The sequence below is a fragment of the Neoarius graeffei genome, chromosome 28 (assembly GCF_027579695.1).
Source record: "Neoarius graeffei isolate fNeoGra1 chromosome 28, fNeoGra1.pri, whole genome shotgun sequence".
In the NCBI taxonomy this organism is placed as follows: Eukaryota; Metazoa; Chordata; class Actinopteri; order Siluriformes; family Ariidae; genus Neoarius; species Neoarius graeffei.
In genome coordinates this window covers 34,649,475-34,672,042 of record NC_083596.1, presented here as the reverse complement: position 1 = coordinate 34,672,042, position 22,568 = coordinate 34,649,475, and the positions used below count along the sequence as shown (strand labels likewise).

Here is a 22,568-nt window from a genome sequence, read left to right as displayed (position 1 = left end):
GGAGGTGAGCCCGACTATCTCTAGCCGGTACCTCTCAACCTCCCGCACAAGCTCAGGCTCTTTCCCCCCCAGCGAAGTGACATTCCATGTCCCAACAGCCAGCCGCTGTGTCCGGGGATCAGGTTGTCGAGGCCCCTGCCTTCGACTGCCACCCAATCCACACTGCACCAGTCCCCTACTGCTACCTCTGTGGGTGGTGAACCCACAGGAGGTCGGGCCCACGTCACCTCTTCAGGCTGAGCCCGGCCGGGCCCCATGGGCAAAGGCCCGGCCACCAAGCGCTCGCATATGAGCCCCAACCCCGGGCCTGGCTCCAGGGTGGGGCCCCGGCTGCGTCATACCGGGCGACGTCACGGTCCTCGTTTTTTTCTCCATAGGGATTTTGGTGAACTTCTCTTGGTCTGGCCTGTCACCTAGGACCTGTCTGCCTTGGGAAACCCTGACAGGGGCATAATGCCCCCAACAACATAGCTCCTAGGATCATTCAAGCACACAAACCCCTCCACCACAATAAGGTGGCAGTTCTAGGAGGGTATTTGACTCCTTCCCTCCAGGTAAAACAGATGGGGGATTTAAATCTTGGGCCACTAAGGGGCTGGGAAAAATAGGAGATCTTTATAACTCGCAAAATGTGCTGATGACATTTGAAGAAATAGTCGATAAATTTAACATACCCCGCAATCATTTTTTTAAATACCTACAGCTGAGAAATTTCATCAGAACACATCAAAATCAAACATTATGCATCCCCGAAATGTCTACCATAGAAAAATTAATGCATACAAATTGTTTAGGGAGAGGTTTAATTTCCAAAATTTATAAATGCCTGATAGACGGAAGTACAGAAACATCCACACGCCGGCATGTTCGTTCAAGACATGTAACTGTATTTCTTTGTATTTTCCTGTTCCTGTTGTCTTGTTATAACAGCAATAAAAAAGAATGCTGGTTAAAAAAAATAGTTTTACTAACCAACTTAATTGTATTTTGTGAATAGCAGTTAAGTTAGAATTTGATGCCTGTAACACACTCAAAAAAAGTTGGGACAGAGGCATTATTACCATTGTATTATATCACCTTTAATTTTAATAGCACTATTTAATTGTATGGTATCCGAGGGTAGTAACTGTTGCAGTTTTGCAATTGGAATTTTTGTCCATGCTTGCTTGATACAAAACTTCAGCTGCTCAACAGTCTGTAGTCAGCGTTGTCTGATTATCGTCTTCATGATGCTCCAAACATTCTCAATAGGAGACACAGCTGAACTGGCAGCAGGCCAGTCAAGCACACGCACTGTGTCTACAAAGCCATGCTGTTGTAGCCCATGTAGAATGATGTCTGGCATTGTCCTGCTCAAATAAACATGGACTTTCCAGGAAGAGACGTTGCCTTGCTGAATATGTCACTCTAAAATCCCAATATATGCCCCAATATATCACAATATATCATATATAACTTCACATACACCTCACACATAAAACTCACCCATGTTGTGGGCATTGATGCACCCCTATAATATCACAGGTACTGGCTATTGTGCCTTTCTCTGATAACAAACTGTTGTGTTCACAAACTGTTGTGTTAACCTTTGGCACTGAGAACTCAACATCCGGTTTTCCCAAAAACAAGCTGAAATGTGGACTCAGCTGACCACAGCACACGTTTCCACTGTCTCAGTCCATCTGAGATGAGTTCAGGCCCAGAGAAATTGGCGGTGTATCTGAATAGAGTTGATGAATGGCTTCCTCCTTGCATAATATAGTTTCAAGTTGCATTTCTGGATGCAGTGGTGGACTGTGTTAAGTGACAATGGTTTTCCAAAGTACTCCTGAGCCCATGTGGCTATATTTGTCACACTAGCATGATGGTTTCTCAGGCAGTGCCACCTGAGGGCTCAAACATCACACACATTCAACAGTGGTTTCCACACTTGCCCTTTACACACTGAGATGTCTCCGAATTTCCTAAATCTTTTCACACTATTATGTAGTGTAGATTTTGAAAGACCTAAAATATTACATAGAGAAATATTCTTTTTGAACTGACTAACAATTCTCTCACAAATTTTGGCACAAAAGAGTGAGCCATGACCCATCCTTGCTTGCAAAGACTGAGCTTTTGGTGCATGCTTCTTTTATACCCAATCATGATAGCAGTTAACCTGCTTATTGTGGAATGTTCCAAAATGGTGTTACTTGAATATCCTATGAACTTTTCAGTCTTGTTTTACCTCTGTCCCAAATTTTTGAGTGTGTTGTAGCTGTCAAGTTTTAAATTCATTTATATTTATAATATATACTTAAGTTGGTCAGTAAAACTATTGAAAAACTTTTCTGGAAATGGGGTGAGTAGTTTAGTGTCAAATATATTGTTTTATATCCTTGCCACCGTCGCCACAGGCTTGCTCATTGGGGATAGATTAGGGATAAAATTAGCTCACGTTTTAAGTCGTTCAAATTCTGTAAAGCTGCTTTGCGACAATGTTTATTGTTAAAAGCGCTATACAAATAAACTTGACTTGACTTGACTTGATATCCAAAACAGCATTGTTGTTTTTTTTTTTTCATACTTCTCAATCTTTATCAATCTACAGATGCAAGTGTAATGGGCATGCAAGTGAGTGTGTGCCAAATGAGCAAGGCCATTTAGTGTGTGTATGTGAGCACTACACTGCTGGGACAGATTGCCAAAACTGTGCCCCATTCTACCGGGACCGGCCATGGGCTCGTGCCACTGCAGACTCTGCCAATCAGTGTATTAGTAAGTACTGATACCATCTACACCATAATACCCTTGTATCAACAGTGCTGCAAAGCTTCCAATATTAGATACAAAGAATTTGTTCATGAAAATCTTTAATTTGGTAGTACCATATTTGGCTTGAGTCAAAAATCAGCAAATGGAAACAGAAATCCTGCCATGAATTTAACAATAGATGATGTTATCATGATGTGACATATAAAAAACTGTAATGAGAAGGGTGCAACATACAGTATATCATAATTTATTATTGTTCTGAAGGAAACTTTATCAAACCTGCCAACCTTTGAACATTTTGCACAGGAGCTCCTCATTTTTATCATGGAACATCTCCAAAATACACCTGTTTTTTTTTTTTTTTTGGGGGGGGGGGGTTCTCCATGAAAAAATGAAACAATCAAGGTGACTTGAACTCTCTGATATTAACTAATGCTTGCTGAAGCCCAACCTCCATCCTCCATTTCACATTAAAATATTTTAAAAATATTTTTGGCCAACCTCATGGTGCTTGAAAGATGATCTGTCACTTTTTGTCATGGTAGGTGGGGAATATTTTTTGTACACTGAAAATGGTCAGAAAACTGCACCCTTTGGCCAAAATTCTGACTGGAAAAAAAAAACAATAGACTGACAACAAAGTGCTAAAATTCCACACCTTACAAATAATGTTAACAATTAAAAAAAGAGGAAAAAGAAGAAACACAGAGGGAAACATGCCAGTATCCTGCTTGCAAATGGTCAATCCTTGGATAACAAGCTGGACAATATCAGGGAGGGCCCAGGTTCACTTCTAAACGGACATACAGGACAGAGACATGGCTCTCCCCTGCACTGAAAGATCATGCCATTCAACCACCCAAAATATTCTCTATGGTTGTAGGGACAGGACAGAAGAATCTCGCAAATCTAAAGTTGGTAGAGTGTTTCATGACCAACAACAACTGGTGTGATCCAAGCAATGTTTCTGTTGCACTCCTTCTTGCCCAACCTTGAACATTTCATCATCCTTGGCTGTCCATCACTAGTGATGATGACTGCTTCATTAGGATGCACAGAAACACAGGTGGGCTGAAAGGCCCACATCAGAGCGACAGAGCCGTCTGCAGTGGTGGCACTAATGGCCCAGCCAAGCCGCCATGGAATGTCTGGCCTTGTGAGCTCTTGTATACTATTCTCCTCTCCTAGCAAAGCACCTTGCACAGTAAGATAGGACAAATGATGTTGTGTCCCCATTGTGTTCTCTCTCTGGACCTCCAGACCTGATGCCAAGTGATGCACAAAAGTGCCATAGACCTGATGGGTATGGAAATTGCCCCGCAGTGACAACTGACTTGTCGAGTGATGCCATCCATTGGCCATTTGAGTGGCTCTTCCACATGACATCTGGTGCTATGCCATTGACCCTGTTGGGTTCATCTGCCACACTGCACCAAAAATGCCCTGCTGTCAGCACCTTGTTGGTGATGTACTATTTAACCCATAGCCGGAACCCAGGCAAGTGATATCATTCCAGATCAATAGACCTTGAACATCTAGTGATCCTCTGTCGCCCTTTGTCCCTGCCCCAGAGTTCTCTACGGTAATGGCCATCAGTGTTTATATCGCACTACAGGTGGACACAGAGACTGCTCTTACCACATTACATGATCTTCTTCCTGTTCTTTTGGTTGCTCCCATTAGGGGTCGCCACAGCGGATCCATCCATCCATCCATCCATCCATGCATCCATTATCTGTAGCCGCTTATCCTGTACAGGGTCGCAGGCAAGCTGGAGCTTATGCCAGCGGACTATGGGCGAAAGGCGGGTACCCCCTAGACAAGTCACCAGATCATCGCAGGGTTGACACATAGAGACAAACAACCATTCACACGCACTCACATTTCACACCTATGGTCAATTTAGAGTCACCAATTAGCCTAACCTGCATGTCTTTGAACTGTGGGGGAAACCGGAGCACCCAGAGGAAACCCATGCAGACATGGGGAGAACATCCAAACTCCACACAGAAAAGCCCTTGTCGGCCACTGAGCTTGAACCCAGGACCTTCTTGCTGTGAGGAGACAGTGCTAATGACTACACCACCATGCCGCCCGCCACAGCAGATTTGTTCCACATATTTGATTTGGCATAGGTTTTACACTGGATGCCCTTCCTGATGCAACCCTCCCCAATCTATCCAGGCTTGGGACCAGCACTAAGTATGCACTGGCTTGTGCAACCCCAGTGGCTGGGTACTTGTACCTAACCTGCATGTCTTTGAACTGTGGGGGAAACCAGCGCACCCGGAGGAAACTCATGCAGACATGGGGAGAACATGCAAACTCCACACAGAAAGGCTCCCATTGGCTGTGAGGTCCAAACCCAGAACCTTCTTGCTGTGAGGCAACAGTGCTACATACTGCTCATATTTTTGGTGAATGGTGAACTGAACAAATCAGTTTCAAACTAACGAATGGGAACATGAGTGTTGTTCACTCTAGTAAGAGTGAACGTTGCTCATGACCAGAAGGTCCCAACCAAAATTTGGCAGTAATGCATCAAAAAGCTGTTTGCCAACCACCAAAAAATCAGAATAAAGGCATTTCATAGTGGCACCTGAGAAATTGCATTCGTAATATTAGTTGTCCTCCTTCATGCTACATGATGGAACCTATCCTCACATTGTATTTTTTTCTTAGATTTTAAAAGTAGTATATGCTTCTATAGTAGTATACAGTGTCTTGCAAAAGTATTCATCCCCCTTGGTGTTTGTCCTGTTTTGTTGCATTACAAGATGGAATTAAAATGGATTTTTTTGGGGTTAGCAACATTTGATTTACACAACATGCCTACCACTTTAAAGGTGCATTTTTTATTATTATTGTGACACAAACAATAATTAAGATGAAAAAAACAGAAATCTGGAGTGTGCATGGGTATTCACCACCTTTCATATGAAACCCCTAAGTAAGAGCTGGTCCAACCAATAAACTTCATAAGTCATATCGTTAGTTGACTAAGATCCACCTGTGTGTAAAGTGTCACATGATCTGTCACACGATGTATGTAAAAATCAACCTGTTCTGGAAGGACCCTGACTCTGCAACACTACTAAGCAAGCAACATGAGAACCAAGGAGCACTCCAAACAAGTCAGAGATACAGTTGTGAAGAAGTATAGATCAGCATTGGGTTATAAAAAATATCGCAAACTTTGAACATCCCACAGAGCACCATTAAATCCATTATAGCAAAATGGAAAGAATATGGCACCACTACAAACCTAACAAGAGAAGGCTGCCCACTAAAACTCACAGACCAGGCAAGGAGGGCATTAAATAGAGATGCAACAAAGACAGCAAAGATAACACAGAAGGAGCTACAGAGATCCATAGCAGAGATGGGAGTATCTGTCCATAAGGCCATTTTAAGCTGTATACTCCACAAAGTGGGGCTTTATGGGAGAGTGGCCAGAAAAAAAGCCATTGCTTAAGAAAAGACATTTGGAGTTTGCCCAGCAGCATGTGGCAGACTCCCCAAACACATGGAAGAAGATTTTCTGGTCAAATGAGACTAAAATTGATCTTTTGGGCCATCGTGGGAAATGCCATGTGTAGCGCAAACCCAACACCCTGAGAACACCATTCCTATGTTAAATACAGGACAATTCTGGAGGAAAACCTGTTTGAGTCAGCCAGAAGTTTGAGACTGGGACAAAGGTTCACATCCCAGCAGGACAATGACCCTAAACATACTGCTAAAGCTACACTGGAGTGGTTTAAAGGGAAATTGTGGCAGCGGGGGCGTGGTCAAGCGCCGGTCTGTGACAGGAGGGCGGAGTTAGGGAAGGTAAGTGGCAGAATCACTACACCTGATGGCAATTAACCTGTGTTTGTGTGTCTTCCCAGTGACCGCGCCCTATTTAAGGAGGGAGAGTGAGAGCAGAGGGGCTCTTCCTGAACCAGACGCTGAGTGTGTGTGTGTCTGAAAAGTGCATACATAAGTGTTATACTGAAAAGTGTGGCAATAAAACGCCCTGTCAAACCTGATCTCTGTCCTGCCGTCCTCTGTGCTCCACCCACGCCTAGTGAACCATTACAGTGGTGCCGAAACCCGGGATCAGATTGGAGCACCAGCAGATCAGCCCCATGGAGTCCTCCCCGTTCGCCAACCTGGTCCACGCCCTCACCACGGCCTAGCAAAGCCAGCACCAGGCACTCATCACTCTCCGGAAGGAACAGGAGCGAAGCTTCGAAGCCCTGGCGCTGGCCCAGCAGGAAGACCGCGAGGCATTCCAGCACCTCCTCGCGTTGGCGGGGTCCACCAGCACTCCGGCCACGGGCCCGTCTCCCCTCACCGTCACCAAGATGGGTCCGCAGGACGACCCCGAGGCTTTCATCACGCTATTCAAACAAGTCGCAGAAGCCTCGGGGTGGCTGATGGAGCAGTGCGCGGCACGCCTTCTCCCCCTCCTAACGGGAGAGGCACAGCTGGCCACACTACAGCTCCCCACTGACCGCCGGTTGGCCTACGCGGACCTCCACCGGGCCGTCCTCCAGCGCGTGGGGCGCACGCCAGAGCCCCTCTGCTCTCGCTCTCCCTCCTTAAATAGGGCGCGGTCACTGGGAAGACACACAAACACAGGTTAATTGCCATCAGGTGTAGTGATTCTGCCGCTTACCTTCCCTGACTCCGCCCTCCTGTCACAGACTGGCACTTGACCACGCCCCCGCTGCCACAGAAATATTTAAATGTCCTGGAATGGCCTAGTCAAAGCCAAGACCTCAATCCAATTGAGAATCTGTGGCATAACTTGAAGATTGCCGCATGCCAACGTAACCCATCTAACTTGAAGGAATTGGAACAGTTTTGCCTTGAGGAATGGGCAAAAATCCCAGTGGCTAAATGTGCTAAGCTAATAGAGACATACCCCAAGAGACTTGCAGCTGTAACTGCAGCAAAAGGTGGATCTACAAAGTATTGACTTTGAGGGGGTGAATACCTATTATTGCTTGTGTCACAATAAAACAATAATTTTCACCTTTTAAAGTGGTAGGCATGTTGTGTAAATCAAATTGTTCTAATCCCCCCAAAACCCATTTTAATTCCAGCTTGTAATGTGACAAAACAGGACAAACACCAAGGGGGATGAATACTTTTTCAAGACCCTGTACATACAATAAAGAAATTCGGAAGAAATGAACTTGAACTAGTTTATTTTTGTGACTGTGATCTACAAATATGAACTAGTTCATTTTAATCTGTATAAATTGAACTTTGAACTAGCTCTTGTTAAGTGTGAACTTGCACAACACTGGTGATGAAGTATTTTGAGTGACTTTTCAAAGACTTCATCTGTTCATATTTTTCTGACTCATTCAACCGCCTTCAGTTCCCCTAGCACTCCAAAAAGAGTACTGATGATGCCTTCTCCTACATGAATATCAGTAAGGAGAATTACATGCTCCTGCTTTTCATTGATTTCAGTTCAGCAGTGAATGCCATAGTCCCCCTCAGATTGAAGCTTAGGGAACTGAGGTTGAGCTCCTCACTCAGCTCCTGGATCCAGAGCTTCCTGACTGACAGGTGAACTGAATCTTCAGGTGGTGAAGATTGGAAACTGCACTTTCAGCACCCTAACCCTCAACACCAGTGCACTCCAAGGCTGCCTCCTGAGACCTCTGCTCTACTTCCTTTAAACCTATGAGTCACCTATGAATCATTGTGAAATTTGCAGATGACACAGTGGTAGTAGGCCTAATCTCCAACAACGAAACAGCTGACATAGATGAGGTGGAGATGCTGTCATCATGATGTAAGCAGAACAACATGGACCTAAATGTCTTCAAGACCAAGGAGATGGTGGTATTCTTCAAGAGGGAGAAGCCAAGGATCCATGACACACTGCTCAGGATCTTCAGAACACCAATAGAGAAAGCGAACATCAGGTACGTTGGAGTTCACATCTCTGAGGGCATGACTTGGACTACGTGGTGACTTGGTGCAGCATCTTTTTATTACAGTGCACAAAACATGAAACTTTGGAAGCAGCACACTTGATGAAACTAATAGGGTTGGGTGGTGGCATGAGGATATCCTTGCTGAAACTAAGCCAGGTCAGGACTCCAGCTCAGATGTCGCTGAAATGGGTACCCTGTGGCTCAGATCTGAGCATGGAGCAGGGGCTCATCACATCAGTCATGGGCATAGGTATGGTGCCAGAGTCTAGCCTGTTGGTCTCTGGTGAGGGCAGGGACAAGGGTATAATGCTGGAGACCTGCCTATCGATCTCTGGCAGGTGTACAGCATCAGAGGTCACCATGTTATAATTTTTATACTAATTTATAATATTACTCTTACTATTTGCACAGTTGCCAGAGTTATTGCAATGACATTTCGCTGCTGTTGTACTTGTACAATTATACATGTGACAAATAAATCTTGAATCATGATAAGTCTGTTATTGTTGTTGTTGTTGTTGTTGGGCTGCAGCAGAAGTGGCCAGGTGGGTTAGCCTTTTCTTATGGGATAAGTTTGAATATGTCTCATTCATAGCATAGTGGCTTATTTAAAAACAGGTACAACCCCAATTCCAAAAAAGTTGGGACAAAGTACAAATTGTAAATAAAAATGGAATGCAATGATGTGGAAGTTTCAAAATTCCATATTTTATTCAGAATAGAACATAGATGGCATATCAAATGTTTAAACTGAGAAAATGTATCATTTAAAGAGAAAAATTAGGTGATTTTAAACTTCATGACAACAACACATCTCAAAAAAGTTGGGACAAGGCCATGTTTACCACTGTGAGACATCCCCTTTTCTCTTTACAACAGTCTGTAAACGTCTGGGGACTGAGGAGACAAGTTGCTCAAGTTTAGGGATAGGAATGTTAACCTGTCTCGTCTCGTCTTCTTCCGCTTATCCGGGGCCGGGTCGTGGAGGCAGCAGTCTGAGCATGGAAGCCCAAACTTCCCTTTCCCCAGACACCATGGCCAGCTCCTCGGGAAGAACACCGAGGCATTCCCAGGCCAGCCAAGAGACATAGTCCCTCCAGCATGTCCTGGGTCTTCCCCGGGGCCTCCTCCTGTGGGGACATGCCTGGAACACCTCCCCAGGGAGGCGTCCAGGAGGCATCCAAAAGAGATGCCCGAGCCACCTCAGCTGATTCCTCTCGATGTGGAGGAGCAGCGGCTCTACTACAAGCTCCTCCAGAGTGACTGTGCTTCTCACCCTATCTCTAAGGGAGCACCCAGCCACCCTGCGAAGGAAACTCATTTTGGCCGCTTATATCCGCGATCTTGTTCTTTTGGTTATTACCCAAAGCTCATGACCATAGGTGAGAGTCAGAATGTAGCTCGACCGGTAAATAGAGAGCTTCGCCTTTTGGCTCAGCTCCTTCTTCACCACGACGGACTGGTAAAGTGATCGCATCACTGCGGAGGCCGCACCAATCCGCCTGTCAATCTCACGCTCTATCCTTCCCTCACTCATGAAAAAGATCCTAAGATACTTAAACTCCTCCACTTGAGGCAGGACTTCTCCACCAACCTGAAGAGGGCAAGCCACCCTTTTCCAGTCGAGAACCATGGCCTCGGACTTGGAGGTGCTGATTCTCATCCCAGCCGCTTCACACTCGACTGCAAACTGCCCCAGTGCATGCTGAAGGTACAGGTTTGAAGAAGCCAACAGGACAACATCATCTGCAAAAAGCAGAGATGAAATCCTGTGGTTCCCAAACAGGATTCTTTCTGGCCCCTGGCTGCACCTAGAAATTCTGTCCATAAAGATTATGAACAGAATCAGTGACAAGGGGCAGCCCTGCCGGAGTCCAACATGCACTGGGAACAGGTCTGACTTACTGCTGGCAATGCGAACGAGACTCCTGCTCCATTCGTACAGGGACCGGACAGCCCTTAGCAAAGAGCCCTGAACCCCATACTCCTGAAGCACCCCCCACAGAATACCATGAGGGACATGGTCGAATGCCTTCTCCAGATCCACAAAGCACATGTGGACTGGTTGGGCAAACTCCCATGAACCCTCGAGCACCCTATGAAGGGTATAGAGCTGGCCCAGTGTTCCGCAACCAGGATGAAAACCGAATTGTTCCTCCTGGATCCGAGGTTCGACTATTGGCCGAATTCTCCTCTCTAGTACCCTGGAGTAAACCTTCCCTGAGAGGCTGAGAAGTGTGATTCCCCTATAATTAGACCACATTCTCCGGTCCCCTTTCTTAAAAAGAGGGACCACCACCTCAGTCTGCCACTCCAGAGGCACTGTCCCCGACTGCCACGCCATGTTGTAGAGGCATGTCAGCCAAGACAGCCCCACAACATCCAGAGACTTGAGATACTCAGGGCGGATCTCATCCACCCCCGGTGCCTTGCCACCGAGGAGCTTGCTAACCACCTCAGTGACTTTGGCTTGGGTAATGGATGAGTCCACATCTGAGTCATCAGCCTCTGCTTCCTCAATGGAAGATGTGATGGTGGGATTGAGGAGATCCTCGAAGTATTCTTTCCACCGCCCGACAATGTCCCCAGTCGAGGCCAACAGCTCCCCACCCACACTATAAACAGTGTTGGCAGAGTACTGCTTCCCCCTCCTGAGGCACCGGACGGTTTGCCAGAATTTCTTCGAGGCCGACCGATAGTCCTCCTCCATGGCGTCACTGAACTCCTCCCAGTTCCGAGTTTTTGCCTCCGCAATTGCCTGAGCTGCAGCACGCCTGGCCTGCCAATACCCGTCAGCTGCCTCAGGAGTCCCGGAGGCCAACATGGCCCAATAGGACTCCTTCTTCAGCTTGACGGCATCCCTTACTTCTGGTGTCAACCACCGGGTTCGGGGATTGCCGCCACGACAGGCACCGGAGACTTTGCGGCCACAGCTCCGAACAGCCGCGTCGACAATGGAGGCGGAGAACATGGTCCACTCAGACTCAATGTCCCCCGCCTCCCTCGGAAGCTGGGAGAAGCTCTCCCGGAGGTGGGAGTTAAAGACCTCCCCGACAGAGTGCTCAGCCAGACGTTCCCAGCAGACCCTCACCATACGTTTGGGCCTGCCAGGTCTGTCCGTCTTCCTCCTCTGCCAGCGGATCCGACTCACCACCAGGTGGTGATCAGTTGACAGCTCAGCCCCTCTCTTCACCCGAGTGTCCAAGACATAGGGCCGGAGATCCGATGAAATGACAACAAAATCAATCATCGACCTCCGACCTAAGGTGTCCTGGTGCCACGTGCACTTATGGACACCCCTTTGCTTGAACATGGTGTTCGTTATGGACAAACCGTGACTAGCACAGAAGTCCAATAACAAAACACCACTTGGGTTCAGATCAGGGAGGCCATTCCTCCCAATCATGTCCCTCCAGGTATCACTGTCATCGCCCATGTGAGCGTTGAAGTCCCCCAGTAGAACAATGGAGTCCCCAGTCTGAGCACCTGTCAGTACCCCTCCTAGGGACTCCAAGAAGGCCGGATACTCTATACTGCTATTCGGCCCGTAGGCACAAACAACAGCAAGAGCCCTCTCCCAGATCCGAAGGCGCAGAGAGGTGACCCTCTCGTTCACTGGGGTAAACTCCAACACATGGCGGCTGAGCTGGGTAGCTATAAGCAAGCCCACACCAGCCCGCCGCAGTTCACCATGGGCGACTCCAGAGAATTGGAGAGTCCAGCCCTTCTTGAGGAGCTGGGTTCCAGAGCCCAAGCTGTGCGTGGAGGTGAGCCCAACTATCTCTAGCCGGTACCTCTCAACCTCCCGCACAAGCTCGGGCTCTTTACCCCCCAGCGAAGTGACATTCCATGTCCCAACAGCTAGCTGCTGTGTTTGGGGATCAGGTCGTCGAGGCCCCTGCCTTCGACTGCCGCCCAATCCACACTGCACCAATCCCTTACGGCTACCTCTGTGGGTGGTGAACCCACAGGAGGTTGGGCCCACGTTACTGCTTCAGACTGAGCCCGGCCGGGCCCCATGGGCAAAGGCCTGGCCACCAAGCGCTCGCATACGAGCCCCAACCCTGGGCCTGGCTCCAGGGTGGGGCCCCGGCTGCGCCATACCGGGTGATGTCACGGTCCTTGATCGATTGTTATCCATAAGGGGTTTTGGTGAAACCTCTTATGGATAAAAGGAATGTTAACCCATTCTTGTCTAATGGAGGATTCTAGTTGCTCAACTGTCTTAGGTCTTTTTTGTCGTATCTTCCATTTTATGATGCGCCAAATGTTTTCTATGGGTGAAAGATCTGGACTGCAGGCTGGCCAGTTCAGTACCCGGACCCTTCTTCTACACAGCCATGATGCTGTAATTGATGTAGTATGTGGTTTGGCATTGTCATGTTGGAAAATGCAAGGTCTTCCCTGAAAGAGACGTCGCCTGGATGGGAACATATGTTGCTCTAGAACCTGGATATACCTTTCAGCATTGATGGTGTCTTTCCAGATGTGTAAGCTGCCCATGCCACACGCACTAATGCAACCCCATACCATCAGAGATGCAGGCTTCTGAACTGAGCGCTGATAACAACTTGGGTTGTCCTTCTCCTCTTTAGTCCGAATGACACAGTGTCCCTGATTTCCATAAAGAACTTCAAATTTTGATTCATCTGACCACAGAACAGTTTTCCACTTTGCCACAGTCCATTTGAAATGAGCCTTGGCCAAGAGAAGACGTCTGCGCTTCTGGATCATGTTTAGATATGGCTTCTTCTTTGAACTATAGAGTTTTAGCTGGCAACGGCAGATGGCACGATGAATTGTGTTCACAGATAATGTTCTCTGGAAATATTCCTGAGCCCATTTTGTGATTTCCAATACAGAAGCATGCCTGTATGTGATGCAGCGCCATCTAAGGGCCCAAAGATGACGGGCACCCAGTATGGTTTTCCGGCCTTGACCCTTATGCACAGAGATTCTTCCAGATTCTCTGAATCTTTTGATGATATTATGCACTGTAGATGATGATATGTTCAAACTCTTTAAAATTTTACACTGTCAAACTCACTCCTTTCTGATATTGCTCCACTATTTGTCGGCGCAGAATTAGGGGGATTGGTGATCCTCTTCCCATCTTTACTTCTGAGAGCTGCTGCCACTCCAAGATGCTCTTTTTATACCCAGTCATGTTAATGACTTATTGCCAATTGACCTAATGAGTTGCAATTTGGTCCTCCAGCTGTTCCTTTTTTGTACCTTTAACTTTTCCAGCCTCTTATTGCCCCTGTCCCAACGTTTTTGAGATACGTTGCTGTCATGAAATTTCAAATGAGCCAATTTTTGGCATGAAATTTCAAAATGTCTCTCTTTCAACATTTGATATGTTGTCTATGTTCTATTGTGAATACAATATCAGTTTTTGAGATTTGCAAATTATTGCATTCTGTTTTTATTTACAATTTGTACTTTGTCCCAACTTTTTTGGAATCGGGGTTGTAGATAACCCAGCAATGTCCTTTAGTTATGCACACTTATAGCATTTTTTTCACACTGCATAATGGACAATCAGGGTTATTGATGTGCAATAATTAGAAATAGTTATTCACTACTGTCACTTCTAAGTAATTTATATCCATGAGATAATTACTGAAGTGTTGCTCTCTCCTTCTGTAGGAGTTAACAATGATCCGGAACAGTATTTTAAAATGAAACACATGATAACTCATTATTAATTTCTAGTTAGCTAGTCGTACTCCAGGAGATACATAAGACTCATAATGATCTATCAATTACTTTACTATTATTCACTGAGTAATTACTCAGTATTCATTAGTAGTAACTACTACTAATGACTAGTATTAATAGAGTTGCTAACATAGTAGTGTACATTCTTTCCTATTCATTCCCAGCATAGTCACCTATGAATTATTGAACACAAATCATGATTTGATACTCCCAATGAAAAACATGTTGTTGTTTTTTGCATAAAGAAGCCATTACTGCCTGATAAACACACAAGGCAGAAAATACGTGGCATGTTTATTATTTTAATTAGCCATTCTATTAGCCATATGTTGTTTTAATTGGCTTGTATTATACCGTATGTCTGACAGATGGCTTCTTCCAAGTGGCAGTTGTTCTTCCAAATAAAATGAGGAATTTCACTTTGGTTAACTAATGCACTGCTAAATGACAGTGAAGGTGACAAAGGAGCAGTTGGTGTATTCTTTACATTATATGGTAGGCTTATGGTAACTGCCATATACCTCTGTTTTTCATGACCAGCAAATAAATTAATTATATAGATTTTTTTTTCTTTAATCCCCAGTGTGTGAGCTAAATTTAAGATCAAACCAGAACCAGAGTTGAATTATTGTTAATGAAAGACATAGATAATGTGAAAGAAGAAAGAAAGTGTGTTCAAGGCTTGAATCAAATATAGACAAAATAAATATAAAAGAATGCTTATTTTATTTGCCAATTTCAGTGAAATAATATATATAGTTATTTGTTTCTCACCTGGATGCCATAAATGTTATAGTCTGGATGCCATTCCTGAATCAAAAACATTATATTGTATTGAACTAAAATTGTGTCAAATCACATTCATTACTCATTATAAATGTTCTTAAAATATATGGCTCCATGTGTGTTGTCATCACACTGTAATTTTCCTCACACTACTAAATAATATCCACATGCTAGAATGTTGACACAATGCTACACTTCATTATTGTTTTAATGAACCTTTGTTGACTTTCTGTCATACTTTAGGACTCTGTAATAAGTCAATATTTCCCAACCTGGGCCCATCCCAAAGCATCCCATTACCACCAGTAATAGTCCATATGAATCCCCTTGAATTTCAAGATCTCAACAAAGGTCTAACAAATGTTAAGTTCTTAGAAATATGCTAACAAATTTTTACCAAAATGATGTTACTGCTGGGCGGCACGGTGGTGTAGCACTGTCGTCTCACAGCAAGAAGGTCCTGGGTTCGAGCCCAGTGGCCGGCGAGGGCCTTTCTGTGTGGAGTTTGCATGTTCTCACCATGTCTGTGTGGGTTTTCTCAAGGCGCTCCAGTTTCCCCCACAGTCCAAAGACATGCAGGTTAGATTAATTGGTGGCTCTTTGACCATAGGTGTGAATGTGAGTGTGAATGGTTGTTTGTCTCTGTGTCAACCATGCAATGACCTAGTGACTTATCCAGGGTGTACCCTGCCTCTCGCCCATAGTCAGCTGGGATAGGCTCCAGCTTGCCTGCAACCCTGTAGAACAGGATAAGCGGCTACAGATAATGGATGGATGGATGTTTCTGCTGTAATGCTAATAGATAGTATATTTGAAGAAAAGTATGCTAGGCGCCAAGTATTATACACTGCCTGGCCAAAAAAAAGTCACTGTTTGGATTTAAATAAGCAAATGCTTAAGAGCCTTTCACTGGATAATTATTCCAGTTATTAATATGTTTCAGCTGGCAACAATTCTTTTAACCCTAACTGAGGCAATGAGAAGCTTCTCATATTTTTAATAACTATGTCAGAAGACATACAGTGGGACAAAAAAGTATTTAGTCAGCCACCAATTGTGCAAGTTCTCCCACTTAAAAAGATGAGAGAGGCCTGTAATTTTCATCATAGGAACACTTCAACTATGAGAGACAGAATGGGGGGAAAGAATCCAGGAAATCACATTGTAGGATTTTTAATGAATTAATTGGTAAATTCCTTGGTAAAATAAGTATTTGGTCACCTACAAACAAGCAAGATTTCTGGCTCTCACAGGCCTGTAACGTCTTCTTTAAGAGGCTCCTCTGTCCTCCACTCGTTACCTGTATTAATGGCACCTGTTTGAACTCGTTATCAGTATAAAAGACACCTGTCCACAGCCTCAAACAGTCACACTCCAAACTCCACTATGGCCAAGACCAAGGAGCTGTCAAAGGACACCAGAAACAAAATTGTAGACCTGCACCAGGCTGGGAAGACTGACTCTCCAATAGGTAAGCAGCTTGGTGTGAAGAAATCAACTGTGGGAGCCAGTGGCGATCCTAGAGTGATTTACTCCCCGGGCAAAACCCCCTGCTGGCGCCCCCCCGCCCGCCCGTCTTGTTTTTTTTTTTTTCGGGGTTTTTTTTGGGGGGGACCTTTTTTTTTTTGGAACCGTTTTTTTTTTCGTGCCTGCGCTCGTGCCACCCCGCATTGGGCTCTGTATTACCCAACAGAATGTTAACAGCTTTACATGGTTGTTTAAACATTTCTCATCGTGTGTTGTATGTTGCGGACACGGCCCATTATAAATTTGCTGTTACCAGAATGGCAATGATCAAGTCATAATGTATTATTTAAGACTCTGTGTAATGTCATAGTAGTGTAGTACTATGGTAGTAAAGTCTTTTTGATGACTAGTACAACGTTCCACTGGTGGGATTGTGCATATTATGGGGCTACGACAAGCACACACACTGATGACGTCACCTGCGCAACTTTGGTATTGGGCTTCCCCATCCAAAATGTTCACCCCTCCACGCCCGTCTTTTTTTTCGGGGGGTTTTTTTGGGGGACCTTTTTTTTTTGGGACCGCTTTTTTTTTCGCGCCCACGCTCGTGCCGCCCCCCCCGCGCGATGCTGCCCCGGGCGGCTGCCCGGTCGGACCGCCCCCAGGACCGCCCCTGGTGGGAGCAATTATTAGAAAATGGAAGACATACAAGACCACTAATAATCTCCCTCGAGATTATTGGGGCTCCACGCAAGATCTCACCCTGTGGGGTCAAAATGATCATAAGAACGGTGAGCAAAAATCCCAGAACCACACGGGGGGACCTAGTGAATGACCTGCAGAGAGCTGGGACCAAAGTAACAAAGGCTACCATCAGTAACACACTGCACCGCCAGGGACTCAAATCCTGCAGTGCCAGATGTGTCCCCCTGCTTAAGCCAGCACATGTCCAGGTCCGTCTGAAGTTTGCTAGAGAGCATTTGGATGATCCAGAAGAGGACTGGGAGAATGTCATATGGTCAGATGAAACCAAAATATAACTTTTTGGTAAAAACTCAACTTGTCGTGTTTGGAGGAGAAAGAATGCTGAGTTGCATCCAAAGAACACCATACCTACTGTGAAGCATGGGGGTGGAAACATCATGCTTTGGGGCTGTTTTTCTGCAAAGGGACCAGGACGACTGATCCGTGTAAAGGAAAGAATGAATGGGGCCATGTATTGTGAGATTTTGCGTGAAAACCTCCTTCCATCAGCAAGGGCATTGAAGATGAAACATGGCTGGTTCTTTCAGCATGACAGTGATCCCAAACACACCGCCCGGGCAATGAAGGAGTGGCTTTGTAAGAAGCATTTCAAGGTCCTGGAGTGGCCTAGCCAGTCTCCAGATCTCAACCCCATAGAAAATCTTTGGAGGGAGTTGAAAGTCCATGTTGCCCAGCGACAGCCCCAAAACATCACTGCTCTAGAAGAGATCTGCGTGGAGGAATGGGCCAAAATACCAGCAACAGTGTGTGAAAACCTTGTGAAGACTTACAGAAAACGTTTGACCTCTGTCATTGCCAACAAAGAGTATATAACAAAGTATTGAGATGAACTTTTGTTATTGACCAAATACTTATTTTCCACCATAATTTGCAAATAAATTATTTAAAAATCAGACAATGTGATTTTCTGGATTTTTTTTTTTCTCATTTTGTGTCTCATAGTTGAGGTATACCTATGATGAAAATTACAGGCCTCTCTCATCTTTTTAAGTGGGAGAACTTGCACAATTGGTGACTGACTAAATACTTTTTTGCCCCACTGTACAGTGGTGCTTGAAAGTTTGTGAACCCTTTAGAATTTTCTATATTTCTGCATAAATATGGCCTAAAACATCATCAGATTTCCACACAAGTCCTAAAAGTAGATAAAAAGAACCCAGTTAAACAAATTAGATAAAAATATTATACTTGGTCATTTATTTATTGATTAAAATGATCCAATATTACATATTTGTGAGTGGCAAAAGTATGTGAACCTTTGCTTTCAGTATCTGGTGTGACCCCCTTGCGCAGCAATAATTGCAACTAAACATTTCTGATAACTGTTGATCAGTCCTGCACACCAGCTTGGAGGAATTTTAGCCCATTCCTCCATACAGAACAGCTTCAACTCTGGGATGTTGGTGGGTTTCCTCGCATGAACTGCTCGCTTCAGGTCCTTCCACAACATTTTGATTGGATTAAGGTCAGGACTTTGACTTGGCCATTCCAAAACATTAACTTTATTCTTCTTTAACCATTCTTTGGTAGAACGATTTGTGTGCTTAGGGTCGTTGTCTTGCTGCATGACCCACCTTCTCTTGAGATTCAGTTCATGGACAGATGCCCTGACATTTTCCTTTTGAATTTGCTGGTATAATTCAGAATTCATTGTTCCATCAATGATGGCAAGCCATCCTGGCCCAGATGCAGCAAAACAGGCCCAAACCATGATATAACCACCACCATGTTTCATAGATGGGATACGGTTCTTATGCTGGAATGCAGTGTTTTCCTTTCTCCAAACATAACGCTTCTCATTTAAACCAAAAAGTTGTATTTTGGTCCCATCTATCCACAATACATTTTTCCAATAGCCTTCTGGCCTGTCCACATGATCTTTAGCAAACTGCAGATGAGCAGCAAGGTTCTTTTTGGAGAGCAGTGGCTTTCTCCTTGCAACCCTGCCATGCACACCATTGTTGTTCAGTGTTTTCCTGATGGTGGACTCATGAACATTAACATTAGCCAATGTGAGAGAGGCCTTCAGTTGCTTAGAAGTTACCTGGGGTCTTTTGTGACCTCAGTGACTATTACATGCCTTGCTCCTGGAGTGATCTTTGTTGGTCGACCACTCCTGGGGAGGGTAACAATGGTCTTGAATTCCCTCCATTTGTACACAATCTGTCTGACTGTGGATTGGTGGAGTCCAAACTCTTTAGAGGTGGCTTTGTAATCTTTTCCAGCCTGATGAACATCAACGCTTTTTTCTGAGATCCTCAGAAATCTCCTTTGTTCATGCCATGATACACTTCCACAGACATGTGTTGTGAAGATCAGACTTTGATAGATCCCTGTTCTTTAAATAAAACATGGTGCCCACTCACACCTGATTTGTCATCCCATTGATTGAAAATACCTGACTCTAATTTCACCTTCAAATTAACTGCTAATCCTAGAGGTTCACATACTTTTGCCACTCACAGATATGTAATATTGGATCCATCCATTATCTGTAGCCACTTATTCTGTTCTACAGGGTCGCAGGCAAGCTGGAGCCTATCCCAGCTGACTATGGGCGAGAGGCGGGGTACACCCTGGACAAGTTGCCAGTTTATCACAGGGCTGACACAGAGACAAACAACCATTCACACTCACATTCACACTTACGGTCAATCTAGAGCCGCCAATTAACCTAACCTCCTTGTCTTTGGACTGTGGGGGAAAGTCAAGTTAAGTCAAGTTCATTTGTATAGCGCTTTTAACAATAAACATTGTCGCAAAGCAGCTTTACAGAATTTGAACAACTTAAAACATGAGCTAATTTTATCCCTAATCTATCCCCAATGAGCAAGCCTGTGGCAATGGTGGCAAGGAAAAACTCCCTCAGACAACATGAGGAAAAAGCCTTGAGAGGAACCAGACTCAAAAGCGAACCCATCCTCATTTGGGCAACAAACCAGAGCACCTGGAGGAAACCGACGCAGACATGGGGAGAACATGTAAACTCCACACAGAAAGGCCCTCGCCAGCTGCTGGGCTCAAACCCAGGACCTTCTTGCTGTGAGATGATAGTGCTAACCACTACACCACCATGCCACCCGTAATATTGGATCATTTTCCTCAATAAATAAATGACCAAGTATAATATTTTTGTCACATTTGTTTGACTGGGTTCTCTTTATCTACTTTTAGGACTTGTGTGAAAATCTGATGATGTTTTAGTTCATATTTATGCAGAAATATAGAAAATTCTAAAGAGTTCACATAACTATTACACGCCTTTCAAGCACCACTGTATAATGTATTTGATTATTTGATGATTCGCAATTTCTAAATGTGTTTTATCCATTATTATTTTGAGTTTAGACCAGATTTGAGTAATTCTGAATGAACAAATTATTTCTTGATGTGGTATTTCAGGTTCTTTCAGTAGCAGTATTTGAAACTGTCCCTATATTTTTTCAGTAAAAAAAAATATAGTTAACTGTTTTTCTGGGCTTTGTTTGTTTGCTCACATATCTAAAAGGAGACACTGGTTGTGGAATGTTTTGGAGGATAATTTTTGCATGGGTTCAAGGACAGGTATGAATGCTCTGGGCTGTGGGGATGTAAGTGGTCTGGGAGGGGGGGTTGCACGTATGTTTAAGGGACAGGTGTGAATGTTCTGTAATGTGGGGATGTACTGTAAGTGGTCTCCTTTTAGTATGTTAACTAGAGAGCACATTAGGCCAGACAGAACACTGGACCCTGGTTCTTGAAAACAAAGTTTTCATTCAGTTTTGTGGAAAGTTTTCATTTTGTTTTTTTTATTAAAAAAATTATGATTCATAAACATATTACTGTTATGCAGTTATTATTCATGATATTTACTGGTATAGTGCTTTGTAAGCAATCCACACTGCAAACAAACCCTTAGATGTTCAATATATTTGTTCTGACAGCGTGAGTGCAAATACAGAAATTCTGCTTTCAACTAAGCCCAACGTTGAATTATTAGAACATTTCAGTAAAACTGACTAAAATGTAAAAAAAAAATTAAAAGCCCTTCAATTTCTGCATCAGGGGCCTCCTTCAACAATATCTGACAGGTGAAAAAAAATCTTTTTTTTTCTATTTTTGGGTTTCAAATGGCTAGAGACTCTTCATGCATGAAGGAGATCAGCATTTTCTGAAATACTTAAACCACCCTCTCTTGCACCAGCAAACATTCCGTGGCAAAAGTCACTGGGCCCACTTTTTTTCTTTTCTTTAACACATTCTGATGTTTGACATGAACATTTAAAAGATTGCTCTTGGCCTGTATCTCCATGATTTTATGCTGCTGCCGCCATATGATCAGCAGATTGGATTATTCATTTGTTGTTTTAACAAAACTGCGATCGATTCTTCTGTTTGTTTTGCTTCAGACTTCAAGACATCTGTTTCTGTTTGTTTTGCCATATACATTTCTTTATGTTCTCGTCTCACCCCTCTCCTGTTACTGGTTGATTACCCTAATGTGTTCATTGTTTCTATGTTAAACATTTGATTAGTTTGTATACCCTTTGTTTCTGTCCTTTATTGCAAAGAATCATTGTTTTTCATTCATAGTTTCGTGACTTTCAGCTCATGTTCCTCATAGTATTTGTCCCATGGCTGTTTATTTGAACTATGGACCTTGACCCCAGCTATGTTTCATGACCACACTTCCTGGCCCCTGTATAATAAATAGCATTTCAATTTTATGCACTTATATCCAGCCTTCCCTACTGCACATTACTGTATGTTACAAGATCTGCTCCATAAGTAGACAGCCATATTTACTTCAAACAAAATTTCTAGTTGCTAATAAGTTGCTAATAAGTTACACTAAAATAAATAAATAAATAAATAAAATAAAAAAACCTCAGGATGGTGAAGGAGATTCCTTGTAGTAAGTAAAGACAGAATGTTAAAATTGGTACTAGAACACAGACTTTCTATTTAATATCAATATTCTACGATTAAACCTCCTTCGACAGCTGTTTTAGTAATGCATTAGTTGCTTGTGAACCTAAAATACACCAAGGTTTCTTGTTATGATTTAATGAGTAGTTATGCAAAGTGATCATGAACCCTTCCACAATGTAATAGAGAATGATTTTTCTTCAAATGCAGGCACAGACA

At 44.1% G+C, this 22,568-nt stretch overlaps 1 protein-coding gene across 1 annotated transcript in view; it reads left to right on the top strand.

Annotated features, from left to right (window-relative positions):
* Positions 1 to 22,568, top strand: part of lamc3 (laminin, gamma 3) — a 574,068-nt gene that overhangs the window by 244,215 nt on the left and 307,285 nt on the right. Inside the window, exon 4 of the mRNA XM_060912770.1 lies at positions 2,594 to 2,760. Coding sequence (XP_060768753.1) covers positions 2,594 to 2,760 — 167 coding nt within the window. The remainder of the gene's footprint in view (positions 1 to 2,593; positions 2,761 to 22,568) is intronic.